Below are 14,574 nucleotides of genomic sequence, written 5' to 3' on the forward strand. Positions count from 1 at the left end.
CCAGGCAGTATTAGAGAAAGCAAAGACATCCAAAACTGCCTTGTAAGATGAAGATGGCCGTCTCATTTGAAAGTGATATTTGGAAACGCCCCTCGAAGCAGCTGTTTGAAAGCCTTTGCTACACACACCATTCCCTTCTGTCCATACATATTGGTGAATGCAAGTAAGGCTTACACGTTACATGTAACATAGTAAAGTAATTAAATTACAAATAAATGTAACTGTCATCCATTACAGTTACTGAGAAAAAATATGTTATTAAATTACAATTACTAATCAAAATGTTGGGGATTACAAAAGGGGTCACATCTGAGGATGTCATTTTCAGTGAAAAGCTTTAAAGCTCATAATGTAGAATATAACATTAATTCTGTTGCTTTGCATCTTTTTTTTTGCTATCTAGACAGGCACAATTCATTAAGCAGTATGCGCTAAAATTAGATTTATACAAAGTATGGAGCAATGCTAGAGACCATTACAGAGAAGCCCCTGGTCTGATCAGCACTTACAACTCTGGCGTCAGTGGGATGGCACAGCTCTCTGAAGCAGCATGTGAGGCCTCTGGACATGACATGACAAAGGGAAAGAGAGAGTCACAGAATTAACATGGAACACAGATTCTATGTATTCTCATACTTTTCAAACACCGCTGTATCCCACTTTAACACTCTAACAAACGTTCTCCTCAACCCTCTCCTGATGAGCTAACATGAGACATTGCTGGAGTAGGGTTATACTATATTTTATTTTTTACAAAGCTTTTACAAGCTCTAGTGGAGTAACAGTTTTCCTCCTAGGTAAAGCAGGCCTCTCTGGAGACTTCTTGCCACTTGATGTTACCTAGGCAATAGTTGCCAATAGTTTTATGAGCACATCTGCTTTAATTAGGGAGCGGCAACCCCATACAGGTACCGCAGGGACTTTTGTCAGCTTCAAACAGAGAGCTACAGTCATGCATGCGAAATCTCTTCTTTCCCTCCTTAATCCCTTCTACAAAACTTAATTTGTTACCTCACTTTTTACAATTCTAAACTAATTACAGCACTATCTAAAGGACACCTACAGACGTAAGAGAAAATCATAACTACATTACTTTCTATAGTGTACAGCTCATGGTCCATCTTCATAGGGGATTATGCATGGATAATTAATTTACTTTTGAGACTAAGTGCTGCAGTTGCTACTTTAAAAAAATATAAAAAAAAATGTAATCAAATTGGGCAATTTGTTGATGTATGATTTGTTAATATCTGTTTGGAGCTGCCCAAACAGGTTTGTTTGGTTAAAGAATTGAATTGCATGTTGCCTAACATTCTTCTTGTTATAAGAATCGTTTCCATAAAGATCCTCAAATGACTTACACCTGTGACTGCAGTACAGGTTTTTTTCATACCTTTCATTTAGCAGAAAATGTTTCAGTTCGGCCATATTCAAACCATCTCCAGAACAAAATGTTCTGAGTCATTTGCTGTCATTAATGAAATACTATGTAAAGTAGGCTACATAAACAGCAACAAATAAATGTACACCTTACCCTCTTCTCTCCACCTGTCTGCTTTTCATAGCCTCGGACAAGAGCTACCATTGTGCTGTCGGTGACGTGTTTCTCATCTTATCCGTGTTTCAGTTGGACAGGTTTGCCCCGTAGAAGACTCAGTCTTAGAGACAGTTTGTAACAACAGTAAAATCTTAAAGAAAAAAAAGAGAAGAGAAAGTATTTTGGACAGATCCTTTTGTGAAGCAGCAACAGGCAACACCGTCTTCATGAAGTCTTCAAGCAGGGTGACCAACTTTGTGAGGGTCTTGGTTTACATGTACACCTTTGAGCTCAGGTGTCGCTCCCGTGGTCTGACCAATCTCCGTGCTCCCCGCACTGACAGGTGTATTTCCTGAGTTGTGATTGGCTGATCCAGTCTGAAGGTCCTCCTGCTTCTTGTGCTCACACACCACTATGTTTTTTTTCAAGAATCCAAGCAAGATAGGTAGGTAGGTAGGAAGAACAAAGAACTAAAAGTAAAGTAAAGAACTAAAGTAAAGAACTTCTGTAAGACCAGAATTTGGAGTCATTGAATACACACCCATGAACTCCAAAGTAATTGACACATAAATGCAAATGATGCGGCCATGATGTGCTTAGGAAGACAGGTTACTCTTGGGCACACACTTCCAGGGTCACATGAAAGTAAACCACCTGAAAGGTCTTCTGAGAGCAACATGGGCCCTGGAGACTAAGAGGCTAATTAATGCTTCACAACAACTACAGCAGACAAGGACCACAACCACTACCTTTTACATGCAACTCTGACATTGTTTTATAAACTGCCTTTATATGGCTATAAATGCTATTGAAAGGCATTCTACAGACATACTTTTGGTTTTTTAGAGCTGGAAATATTGCCATAGTTACTGTTTTTGCAATACACATCCCAAGAGAAAAACATATGTTCCTGTCTTGTCTGTTAAAAGAACTGTCCTCCAACCAGATCTACAGAGGGGAGGGACGTATGTGTGTGTATGTGTGTGTGTGTGTGTGTGTGTGTGTGTGTGTGTATGTGTGTGTGTTTTGTTAAAAGGTGAAGGGGGAAGTGCAGCGGTTGACAGTTGGTCGAAATTCACCAGGGGGATAAGAGATTCCAAACACAAAACGCTTCACCCCGGCAACAAACCCCTGCTTTGATTCACACTCTGGTAATTAGTTCCACTGGGCTATTTGTGCCGAAGAAGAGGTGGCTCTGGGTTCAGGTGGCTGCCTCTGATGCCCAAATAGGGGAAAAAGGTGAATAGGAGAAACAAAACAAGCTAATTACTACATCAGCTCATGCCCCACCGCACCCAAACAACACGATCAATCCTTAAAACAATACGAAGGTGAGAGGTTATTGGGATTTTTTGACTTTCCCTCCAGCAATTTGACAGTACTCTCGGCTAACAAGCAGACTTATTAAAATTCCAAAATAATTAAAAACCAATGGGAATGAGGGGATTAAGCGGGTTCTATTACCAGGTACAAGCACTATAAAAGATGAAATATTGAAACACCCGTGATTTACAGTTTAAAACCCACATCTGAGAATCCTGGAATTGTTTTCAGTGTGACACAGAGCTACTGTACTATTTCTGTTAAATGCCTTACACTAAATGCCAGCAGGCCTAAATGATGCATGATGCCCCTCACCTCCCCCATCAGTAACAGATGAACCCCTCCCCCAAACAGTGCAACCCCCTCTCCCCACCATCACCGCAGATCAGGTCAGAGGGGAGCTGATGAAAACGGTTAATGCCTGTCTTAAGCTGTCGAAACGGGGGGAGCCCCTTCAACAAGGTTTCAACCTGAGCCTGCAACTGGGGAGAGTCCCTGTACTGTGGAAGACACTGTTTTTTCATCCCAGTTCCCAAGAAGGCCCACCCCAGTGTGCTGAATGACTTCAGGCCAGTTGTCTTGATGTCACATATGATGACCTTGGAATGGCTACACAGGGCTTGCACTCACCTAGACAAGGGAAGCAATGCTGTGAGGATTATGTTCTTTGATTTCTCCAGAGCCTTCATCACCATCCAGTCCCTCCTACTGAGAGACAAGCTGACAGAGATGAGAAGGGACTCACACTTGGTAACCTGGATACCTCACAGGGAGACCACAGTATGTCAGGCCTATAGGGACTGCTCCTCTGAGACTGTGGTCAGTAGCACTGGCACACCACAGGGGACTGTGTCTTGCTTACCCTTTACTCTTTCTTACACTCTCTGAGCCATGCCACATGTAGAAGTTCTCAGATGACACTGCGATTGTGGGGTGTACTAAGAGCGGACAGGAGGGGGAGTACAGGAGCCTGGTAGAAGACTTTGCGACATGGTGCAGGTAGAACCATCTGCAGCTGAACACCTCCAAGACCAGAGATGGTGGTGGACTTCCAGAGGCCCCCCGGCCCAATCTGCAACCAGTTCTCCATTGAAGGGGTCAATGTGGAGGTGGTCAGAAACTACACGTACCTGAGGCCGCAGCTGGATGATTGACTGGACTGGTCAGCAAACACTGACATTTTTTACAAGAAAGGGCTGAGCTGGCTCTATTTCCTGAAGAGGCTGGGGTCCTTCAATATCTGTTCAACTCCTGCTGATGTTTTGGTGTTGGTTGTCGCCAGCATTCTCTTCTATGCTGTGATGTGCTGGGAAGGCAACATTAAGAAGAGGGACGCTATGTGGCAGGGCAGGCTGGTGAGGAGAGCTAGCTCTGTGGTTGGCATGGAGCTGGATTCCCTTATGCCAGTGGCAGAGAGAATGACCCTTAACAAACTGTTGTCCATCATGGACAATGCCCGCCACCCACTGTACAGCATAATTACTTGGCAGAAAAGTATATCCAGTGGCAGAATGCTGTCTCAGACCTGCTCCACAGACAGACTGAGGAAGTCTTTTGTCCCCCGGGCCATACGGCCATTCGACTCCTCCCAGCGATGGCGGGGGTTTGACTGCCTCTTCGTTGCTGTGATGTATTGGTAATAGCATTGACACACCACACCAGTAGGGGATGCTATGCTAATTGTATGTTTAATAGTAGATGTACGCATTAAGACATAAAGCAGTGTAGAACTATAACCAAATGTGGTCGGTCGTCACTCAGAGTTGTCTTGCTGATGCTATATAATGGTGAATACGTACACTATAGTTGACTAGGAAAGTCATTACAGTTGCTACCCATGCTCACCTGCATTCTGTTATTAGGCTGCTTGGACTGTCGGTTACTGGCTATCTTAGTCCTTACACACAATCTTGTAGTATTTATTATTTATCTCCACTTTGTATTTTATATTATTTACAGTACTTAATATTCTTGCACTGTTGATCACCTTGCATTTGCACTACACCTCCATTGGCACTCTATTATAATGACAGCTGTCTTTAGCAGTTCTGGTGGCTAGACTATCACTTCCCTGCTGTATTTTTGTTATTCTTGTGTGTATTGCTGTTTTTGTAAGCTACTGGATGCCTAAATATCCCTTGGGATTTATCTATCTATCTATCTTTCAATCTATCTGTCTATCTATTTATCTATCTGATGAAAGGGCCATGGTATGGATGGCTGTGAGGTCCTGCTTTGCGTTGTGGAGGCTTTAAGCCTGACTAGAACGCCCACATTTGCCAGACCATTGTCAGATCCATTACAATCAGCAGTTAGGCTTCTCAAGGGATAACAACTTTTATGCTTTTGCCAACATACCTGAAACAGACTTCCTTATTGGTCATTGACAGTTTCTTCTTTAAAAAAAGAAAAAACTGGAAAGACAGACAGAATGGCATCAAGTGTTTCACAATTTATAAAGCCCATAGTCTAAACTATCACAGATATAATACATTATAGTAACCATTCTCGTGAATAACTTTAATTTGCTCGCTGCTCTTAATTCATCTTCTTGTTTTATTTCACTTTTAATCAGCCTCTCATAAACTGGATTCTAAGTAGGCTAGATGACATCTGAACCTTTCTGCCCTCAAATTAGGTGGCGATGTGGGAGAGGCTCCGCTTACATGGACAGGCCGCGCCTTCTCAAAGCTCTTCCGTGTGATAGCTGGGGTCGGCTAATTTAGCTAATATAAGGACTCTGCTAAGACTGCTTAGTCTTGCCCACAAGTAGTCTGGCACGTACACCGCTTCTCTGCTCACCTTGACGGTCGTCTCAAATCTCAAACGGTAATTCTTTACTTTCTTACTTATCCCGTGTTACATTTTGTGTTAAATCTATGGAAAAATCTATTCCCGTCACATTGCCACTTGTTTAATATGGGTCGGTTAGTAATCTAACGTTAAGTTGCTAACGTTGGCTAACTAACTAAGAGACCGGCCTCATTACGAAAGAGAACTAAAGGCAATTTGGTGTGAGTTAGACAGTGATATCTTAGCTGTACTGAGTAGTGCTTCCTGGGTCTGACTTTTTGACAGGGGCAATCACCCAACGTTACAGCAACACGTGCAACTAGTTTGCAGTGAAGGGAGGGGGTGTCTAGGAATGTTTTACTTAAATTGCAACACGCTAGACGTTATAAACTCCAAAGGGTAGACTGGATGTTAAATTTTTTTTTAAATGGCCCACCTGAAACGAAGCATAATGCAGAATGTCGAGCAATATGGATTATGGTCATTTTTTCATTGCTCCAACTCTAACACCAATGATGGTGACCAGTTCATTGATCATTTTCTTTTGCTGATGATCATTCATTTGTAAGATGACTGGGCTGAATTGGCAAATGGGAGAATGCTGTGTTTTATGCATCTGTAGGTAGTAACTGAAGTAACAGCCTGGTAATTCATGGATGAAGCCTACGTGTAGCCAGTGGTGTAACTCCCCAGCTTGTCAGCTGATAAAGATTGACAGATCATAATCCAGTTATCTTGTTAGCGCTGTCAGATAGCCTTAAAGCGAAATCTCTTAAATAGCTGAAAATTGAGGATGTAGCCTATTCTAGTGTTGTGAGTAGTGGTGATTGCAATGCATTCGTAACAAACGAAGCACATTTGTAATTGGTATATGGAGGCTTTGTGACTTCATTGTCGAGGATCAGTCTGCCTGTCTCAGGTACTTGAGGCGAAGGGATTCCCTCAGTTTGCCCTCTACTAATGCTGTTTAGCATGAGCAGTTTACAGAGGTGCTTTATTAAAGGAGACATTACCAGACCCAGACTTTGAAAGCATTGAGATCACATCTGAAGTTTCCAACATTGTAAGTTGAGGTGAGGTGAAGTGAAGTGAAATGAATTAAGTGAAGGTGAACGCTAGATTAATGACAGAAGGACTCCTTGTTGTGAGATTTCAGAATCATGTCTATCCTGAACATTCATGCCCGAGAGATCTTCGACTCCAGAGGGAACCCTACTGTTGAAGTGGACCTCTACACTGAGAAAGGTGATTTATGGTTCATTCATCTTCATCAACAGTTTCGGCAACTCGTTGTGCCAGCATCCTTTGCTATCATTTGCATGGGTAACTACATGTAGGTGTAATTGAAACTTCTGGGGGAGGGAGGGCACAGGTACAATACATTATTGTGTTTAGGCTTTATTATCTTGAGGCTACTTATTACATGTACAGTGTAATGATTGACCAGACATTACAAAACAAAACAAAGATCGCAAAATCTTTCATAAATCAAGTTTTGGCATCTGTCGGGGGTTCTTATTTCTGTTTCTTGGACCCCCTGAACTGCACATGTCCCAGCTCCTAATTGAACAGACCTGATTGAAGAGAGTGTAATTATCATGTTCTTATTAGCCAAAACAGGTGTGCTCAATTCATCAATAGAGACTGTTTTGCTTGATTTTTGCTGTTTGACCACCCTGTATTTGAAGTTACGTGGATCAGGGTATTGGCCTACCTTCAGACCCCATTTACACCTGGCATAAAAATGCGTCTCGTATCTCGATTGGATCTTGATATGATTTTAACATCGCCTGCTCCCGCTACCTCAGTAGGGCCAAACACATCATCAAGGACACATCACACCCAGGCCACCACCTGTTTAATCTTCTACCCTCTGGCAGTTTAATCTCCTGCCCTCTGGTGCAGGTCCTCAAGAGCAAGGACTACACGTCTAAAGGACAGCTTTTTTTTTTTTTTTTTTTTTTTTTCCCCAACAGCTATCAGAACGATAAACTCACACATGCACTAAAATGTGAAATATCAAATGTGCAATATTACTACTTTGGTCATTTTATTCCATTTGTCACCTTATTCTTGTGTGCAAGACAATAATGTTACTTCTATTTATGCTTGGAGGATATGTAAGGACTGTGCAATATTGCAACTTACCTCAGGGGAGTAGTTGTACTCACACTTCCATTTACACCTAGCATTCATATCGCTGTGTCCAGCTCACGTCCCATCCTCTCGTTTGTGCGGGTCCAAAAGATGAAAGAAAATGGTAGCCATACGTGAAGCTGTGGTATTGTGTTTGTTTGCTTTTCGAAGCGGGGGAAGAAGCTGTCTTTGACAACTGGATTTATGCAGCTGCTTTTATTATGTATTTCCGCGCACATAGTTGTGGGGTGTGGTTTGAAAATGCAGTTATTCACACTTGCGTTCAATGAGGTCACAATGCATCCCTGACCAATTCTGGATCACAATCCGTCCTCACTGCGTTTAAGGTGCATTTAGATTTGTTCGTTCAAGGACCAATCGCAATTTTAATGCCAGATGTAAATGGCGTATGAGATTGGGTGGTCATAAACTACATGTTGTGTTAGTAAATCCAGCCTTTTATTTCAGTTCCTCAAACATGGGACGAGGGAAGTCACAACCATTTATAGTTAGGGGGCTAATCCATCACTAACTCTTTCACTGACAAGAATCCTCTCTAAACTGTAGCCTATGTTTAACTAATCATGCAGAGTATATTTTCTTTAGCCATAGCCTAATAAAAACAATTGAAAATGAGAGCTGGCATATGGCACCATATTGCCATAATTTATATTTTTAGGTTTGCATTTTTGACTTCAAGAATGTACTATTTCAGCAGGTAGGAAGGTGACGTGAACATTTTGCATGCATGCAACCTGCATGGGCCCAAACATTAGATGTTGCGTTTTAGATTGTCAAAGCGGCTCTGGAAAGCCAGAGGAATCTGAGTGCATGTGCACTAGGGTCATAAGGACACCACACTGTCACTGCCCATGTGCCCTTACTTTCAAACTTGGCTTCTGTACAGAACTTTGCAGTGTAATCTGTGTTGTTTTACAAAGCCTTTTACTGATCCTGAACGAACTTTGGAACTTCATCTTGCATATCATGGTGGTTTTTACACAAAGCAGCTCTGAGAAACTCTTCATTCTTGACTTAACTGATGCTCTTGTACATTTGTGTTTGGTACTGCATATGATCTTATTTAGAACTCAATGCTTGTGAGATGGTGATTATCTGGTTAAAACAGACTTTCTTAGACAGGCTGCCCAATGCCTAGTATAATGTTAGTATGAAAACAAATCTTCTAATCCTAAATTTGTCCTTAACAGGTCTGTTCAGAGCTGCTGTCCCTAGTGGAGCCTCAACTGGCATCTATGAAGCTCTGGAGCTCCGTGACAATGACAAGAGCCGGTACATGGGCAAAGGCAAGTTTTTATCAGTTATCCACCGCAAAGTGTTTTTGTCTTTTGAGGGGAGTAGGAAATATTTTTTTCACAAACAAGAACTTGTATGAGATTGTTGTCTTCAATAGACTGCAGTTCAGTTGTAGCTCAAACTCTCTCCAAATGATATCAAATTAATTTAGATTTTATGTTCACACTACATCTTTTTTGCCATGTCCCTCCACTCATCAGGCGTGGTCAATAATTAGCTAAGCTAATGAGGTTTTGTCCCAGCATTATATCAGGTAATATTATTCAGAAGATCATGAAATAGAATTTCAGCATGTTGGGTTCAGACTAACAAACCTAATCCTTTTGCCCTCTGGACACTAAAACCTATTTAGAGAAACTAATTAGATGGCATGGTCATGGTAAACTCTAAAATTAGGGTTTGGATGCATGTTGGTCTGAGCATGAGTTTTCATTTGATCCTGAAGTGTTGTATGCTAATTACATTTGGCTCTAATAGTTGCACTTGGAACTGGTCATGCAACGATTTGGTAAACTACCCCAATATGAATCGGATAAATCCACAATCTAGATTCAGATGTTTCCGACAATGGAATCTGGCCGCACTAATCACTATTGTACCTTCTGCACTTTGCTTGCTTTTGTTTTGATAGATCCCATGTCAGTCTGTGTTTGTTCTCCGTTGGCTAAGTGAATAATCAACACTGATTTGTTCCTCGCAGGTGTTTCAAAAGCAGTCGAGCACATCAATCAGTCTCTTGGACCCGCTCTGATCGCGCAGGTAGGAAGGTTAACTTGCATGAACTAATTGGTTTCCTGTTCTTCTTGTACTATCCTCAAACCTCCTTCCTCAATCATCCCCATCAGTTTGAGGTCGGTCAGACCAGTCTTTGGATAGATCAATAGATATATCAGTGGATCTGAGCCGGATTCTGTACCCACTTGAATGAAACCCACACCTTTTTCTTCCCATTCAGGGAGTGTCCGTGTTGGAGCAGGAGAATGTTGACCAAGTGATGCTGGACTTGGATGGCACAGAAAATAAGTGTATGATTTTTTTTTTTTTTTTATTATTTTTTTTTTTAATGGGGTAGAAGAAGGGGTTTGTCTATGGGTAAATTATAATATGCAGTGGATATATTGAAGTGTTTTATATGTGTTTTTGTGCTTTTCTCCTGTTTACTAACTAGCCAAGTTTGGGGCAAACGCCATTCTTGGGGTCTCTCTGGCTGTATGCAAGGCTGGTGCTGCAGAGAAGGGTGTCCCCTTGTACAGACACATCGCAGACCTTGCCGGAAACCCAGAGGTTATTTTACCTGTGCCAGTAAGTTCCAATGGAGTTGGATATAAACAATGAAATGCAATATAATATGAATAATATAGGTAATATTATCTCACCAAAGAAAACAGCCTACACACGTAGCTGTAGTAGTTCATAGTAGATACGAAAGATGTGATCATGAGAAAGCTGTTGCCTTTTGCTGCCATCTTGGAGTGTTCCCAACCAATAACAGGGCTGTTTTAGTAGACTGCTATTGAAAGAAGATGGGTTGGAGTCAATAAGATTAGTATCATCTTCAAATTCCTTTTGATGGTGTATGGTCATGCGAAGAACGGGTAAACACACCTGTCCCTCTCACTAGCTGACCTATGCAGCTATGCACTATGAGATTTTTAATCTGAAGAAAAATCTGGTGGTATGTGGTTTGGGTGGCTGTAATGCTGGCAGCAAAAGATTTTAAGATAGGCGCTGAACAGGGACAGGCGCATGTGCATATGGAGGAGAGTGTGTATGTGTATTCCTCTCTCCAGTGAGAGGAACAGGAGGGACTAGACAAGTGGAGAATCCCGCTTGCCTATCTGAGCTGGCCTTACACCTTGGGAGCCACAAGGAGCAACAGCCTGAAGTCCGTTTTAAAGCCATTCGCTTGTTTTTGCACATTGTCCATTGTGACAAGCTGAGATTTCTTTATGCCTCTGAGGATAGACCATAGGGCAAAGTTCACAGCTGTACGATTCGGTGATGCGGCCATTCAAATGAGTCACCCCAAACACTATGCTGGCTATATCGGCAAATCTAAGGACAAAAAAAATTATTAACTACGGTGGAAGAGAACTGTATGAAGAAATTGTCTGACCGTGTAAAGGGGTGACTGCTAGGTTGTCTGTGGTGCAGTTACCCCTCTCGGTGAGGTCCAGCTGATTGGCAGCTTTGTGGTTTGAGGAAGTTGAGACTCGTTTGTGTTCAAACCGGGTCAGTAGTGCTAGGAAATTAGCAGACTGCGGTGTGACTAAATGGATATTTATGTTGCATTAGTGTCAGAGGTAGCTTGTGGAACATTAGCATGCATTGTGTCTAGCTTGTCTTCGTTTGTTGGCTGACCAAATGACTTGGTTTATGACCAATAAATAGATAACAACCCATGACATTGATAGAAAATAAAAATTCAGTAGCGATAGGAGCTGGAAATTATAGAATCATGATTCTATTAAAGAATGTATGGAATCATGAGTCCTTCATTTTATGTTTCAGTGGTTTGTTGGATTCCTCTAGAACACAGCCAACCAAACACACAGGAAATAAAATGGTCCAAACATAAATTATGGGATAACAATTGTCTTCTGTTCAGGCCTTCAATGTAATCAACGGCGGCTCCCATGCTGGCAACAAGCTGGCCATGCAAGAGTTTATGATTCTGCCTGTGGGGGCCAGCACCTTCAAAGAGGCAATGCGAATGGGGGCCGAGGTCTATCACAACCTGAGAAATGTCATCAAGTCCAAGTATGGCCAGGATGCCACCAATGTGGGTGATGAAGGAGGGTTTGCCCCCAACATCCTAGAGAACAAAGAGGGTACGTTAAGAGACACAGTTGTGTACGTTGAGTTATTATTTACCATTTCAATTAATAGAATTGATTTGTACACCAGATGCGTATGCTTTCAAAAACATGATCATAAGCCAAACTCTGAACATGAAAATACTTGTCTGCTTACCTGAACATATCTGCCTGTCTGACAGATCTTTAATGTTTTGGTTTACCAATTCAAATAAGTCTATTTATCCAGACCTTGTGACGGTAAAGTAGAAATGTAGCAGCTGAGTTTTCTTCCCATCAGGATGAAGCACAGCATTGTAATCAATGCATGTGAATGTCACTCATTATATAGTGTCTGTGTCCCACAGCCTTGGAGCTCATCAAGAACGCCATCAGCAAGGCGGGCTACACAGATGAGATTGTCATCGGCATGGATGTGGCGGCATCTGAGTTCTACAGGGATGGGAAGTATGATCTGGACTTCAAGTCTCCCGATGACCCTGACCGTTACATCACGCCCGATGAGCTGGCTGACCTCTACAAAAGCTTTGTGCAGGATTACCCAGGTGCCTAGCTCCCTCTTTTCCAAAATCTCCAGCTGGCTTACCTCTTGGGCCAGTGGTATACTCTGTCTACCCACTTTTAATTGTAAGAATGCTGTATATACTCTATGAAGTGAAAAATGAATGCGGTACATTGGAACTATTCTGGTAAAGGCAAGTATTGCATCCTGTATCCCTTTAACCTGAACACAACTTCAGGGTTCTTAAAGAGAATGAATGCGTCACCAAGACCAAATCCTAAACGGTACTGTAAATTTAGCTGCCAGCAGTACATCTTGAAATGTTTAAGTTTTGTAAGGTTTTCAGTGTTTAAGACATTGAGCTTCTTTTTAGGTATTGAGACAACCTTGAGTGTATTCTTTATGATTTTTACATTCATGTTCTGACCGTACCAGTAGAAGTTATCTAAGAACATTCCGGCAAACCAGTTGGTCGTCTCAGCCACTGGGAGGCCATTCAAAACCCAAAAGCATTGTTCCCCATTGTATATTGAAGAAAAGAAAATAATAAAATGTCTGTCCTGTTCTTTGTCCTCAGTGGTGTCTATTGAGGACCCGTTTGACCAGGACGACTGGACTGCATGGTCCAACTTCACGGGTAGCACCGACATCCAGGTTGTGGGAGACGACCTGACAGTCACCAACCCGAAGCGCATCGCCAAGGCTGTAGAGGACAAGGCCTGCAACTGCCTCTTGCTTAAAGTCAATCAGATCGGCACCGTCACCGAGTCCCTTGCGGCGTATGTATCTTGTCCTGTATGCAAATTAACAAATGTAATAAATATTTGTTTATTACATTGATAAATATTTATAAGAACATCAATTAGATTTAAACAAAAGTCACATCTTTCTGGTAGTATCCAATCGCAGTTTGATGTAAAATAGCTTACTCATGAATCATCTGTTCCAGTGACCTGCCTTTACTGTTCCTTTCGAACTTCTGTGTGCTAAATACACAGTTCCAAAATGATTTTCACGCCAATCACTACTTTTTCCCCACGTGAAATGCTACTCAGTCATTCTGGTGTCAAAGAAGTCAGTGAGTGATTCTATGAGTCTGCCATCTTTCTCCTGCAGTTGTAAGATGGCACAGTCCAGTGGCTGGGGGGTGATGGTCAGCCATCGTTCTGGAGAGACTGAGGACACCTTTATTGCTGACTTGGTGGTCGGCCTCTGCACTGGCCAGGTAAGGCTGCATATCCATGTAGCATTTTGGAAAAATTAAGATCAGTAGTGGGTTTTTTTTTTTTTTTTTTTTTAATTCCCTACCCGTGGGGCAGCCGTAGGCAGCTTTGTGTTATTATACAAAGTATGTACTGTCACACTTTCATCCCGTATTTAATCCAGTATTTTAGGAGTTCACTGACGCGTTCATGCCTCTATCTTTTCCAGATTAAGACCGGTGCACCTTGCCGTTCAGAGCGTCTGGCCAAATACAACCAGATACTTAGGTTTGTCCTTTTCCATTCCCTGATTACACTAATTTACTATGCAGTGCAACAGTTCCAAAATAATGGCTAATATTTCAAATGAATATGCTAAATGTATCCGTAGTCATTCATACCACATACATAGTTGTTGTTAGTGCTGCTTTTTAATTGTTTATTGGTTTTTATCCCCATTCAACAGAATTGAGGAAGAGCTGGGAGACAAGGCTCGCTTTGCTGGAAAGAACTTCAGAAACCCTCTGGTCTGAATGCAAGACTATCAATAAACACCAGTAAAAGTATAATAACTTGTTCAGTGTAGAACAGGGACTTGTAGTGTTGACCATGTAATGCATCACTATAATCAGCTAGCATGGCAGTGAGTGACTACTAGAATAACATGTGCAAATGTGAAGTTCAGCTTCAGACTGTGGTTCTGTGGTATCTGGGGAAATCCAGTGCTGCCAATGTCAAGGCTTAAGGCATTGCAGTTAGTTAATTGTTGTGGGCCTGGGATATGTAATTAATGTATTAAATACTATATTGTATTTTAATATAGAACAAATGTATTCATGTAGACTGTAAGAAATACTGTTATAATGGAAAGTTTGGCTTGTGTACTACCTGTGCTACTGGGTTTGGCTGAATAAAACATCCTTATTGAACTGTCAGTCAGTTGGCCTT

The 14,574-nt window shown here is 41.8% G+C and overlaps 1 protein-coding gene and 1 long non-coding RNA gene across 4 annotated transcripts; one reads left to right on the forward strand and one right to left on the reverse strand.

The window, feature by feature from the left end:
* Positions 1 to 326: 326 nt before the first annotated feature.
* Positions 327 to 1,989, reverse strand: LOC116220458. The gene is made up of 2 exons (XR_004163667.2): positions 1,535 to 1,989; positions 327 to 561 (listed from the first exon to the last, which is right to left on the reverse strand). It is a non-coding gene; the product is annotated as an uncharacterized LOC116220458 (long non-coding RNA).
* Positions 1,990 to 5,536: 3,547 nt separating this feature from the next.
* On the forward strand, positions 5,537 to 14,561 carry eno1b (enolase 1b, (alpha)). 3 transcript variants are annotated; one of them, XM_031568344.2, is made up of 12 exons: positions 5,537 to 5,689; positions 6,810 to 6,898; positions 9,001 to 9,096; positions 9,807 to 9,865; positions 10,062 to 10,131; positions 10,275 to 10,408; positions 11,715 to 11,937; positions 12,270 to 12,467; positions 13,002 to 13,203; positions 13,541 to 13,649; positions 13,856 to 13,914; positions 14,093 to 14,561. In XM_031568344.2, exons 2-12 carry the CDS (start codon positions 6,814 to 6,816, stop codon positions 14,157 to 14,159), a joined length of 1,302 nt encoding a protein of 433 aa, XP_031424204.1. In that variant the 5' UTR covers positions 5,537 to 5,689; positions 6,810 to 6,813; the 3' UTR covers positions 14,160 to 14,561. The 3 variants fall into 3 exon arrangements, with proteins under 3 accessions (XP_031424204.1, XP_031424206.1, XP_031424207.1); XM_031568346.2 differs by lacking the exon at positions 5,537 to 5,689 and adding an exon at positions 6,374 to 6,572; XM_031568347.2 differs by lacking the exon at positions 5,537 to 5,689 and adding an exon at positions 6,598 to 6,716.
* The last annotated feature ends 13 nt before the right edge of the window (positions 14,562 to 14,574 follow it).

The sequence above is a fragment of the Clupea harengus genome, chromosome 5 (genome assembly GCF_900700415.2).
Source record: "Clupea harengus chromosome 5, Ch_v2.0.2, whole genome shotgun sequence".
Classification (NCBI taxonomy): Eukaryota; Metazoa; Chordata; class Actinopteri; order Clupeiformes; family Clupeidae; genus Clupea; species Clupea harengus.

Excerpts from the sequence above, each read along its gene's own strand:
- eno1b (XM_031568344.2), top strand. The coding sequence starts at position 6,814 with ATGTCTATCCTGAACATTCATGCCCGAGAGATCTTCGACTCCAGAGGG. Across the intron at positions 11,938-12,269 it reads CATCCTAGAGAACAAAGAGG|CCTTGGAGCTCATCAAGAAC; the intron begins GTACGTTAAGAG and ends TGTGTCCCACAG. Across the intron at positions 12,468-13,001 it reads CTTTGTGCAGGATTACCCAG|TGGTGTCTATTGAGGACCCG; the intron begins GTGCCTAGCTCC and ends CTTTGTCCTCAG.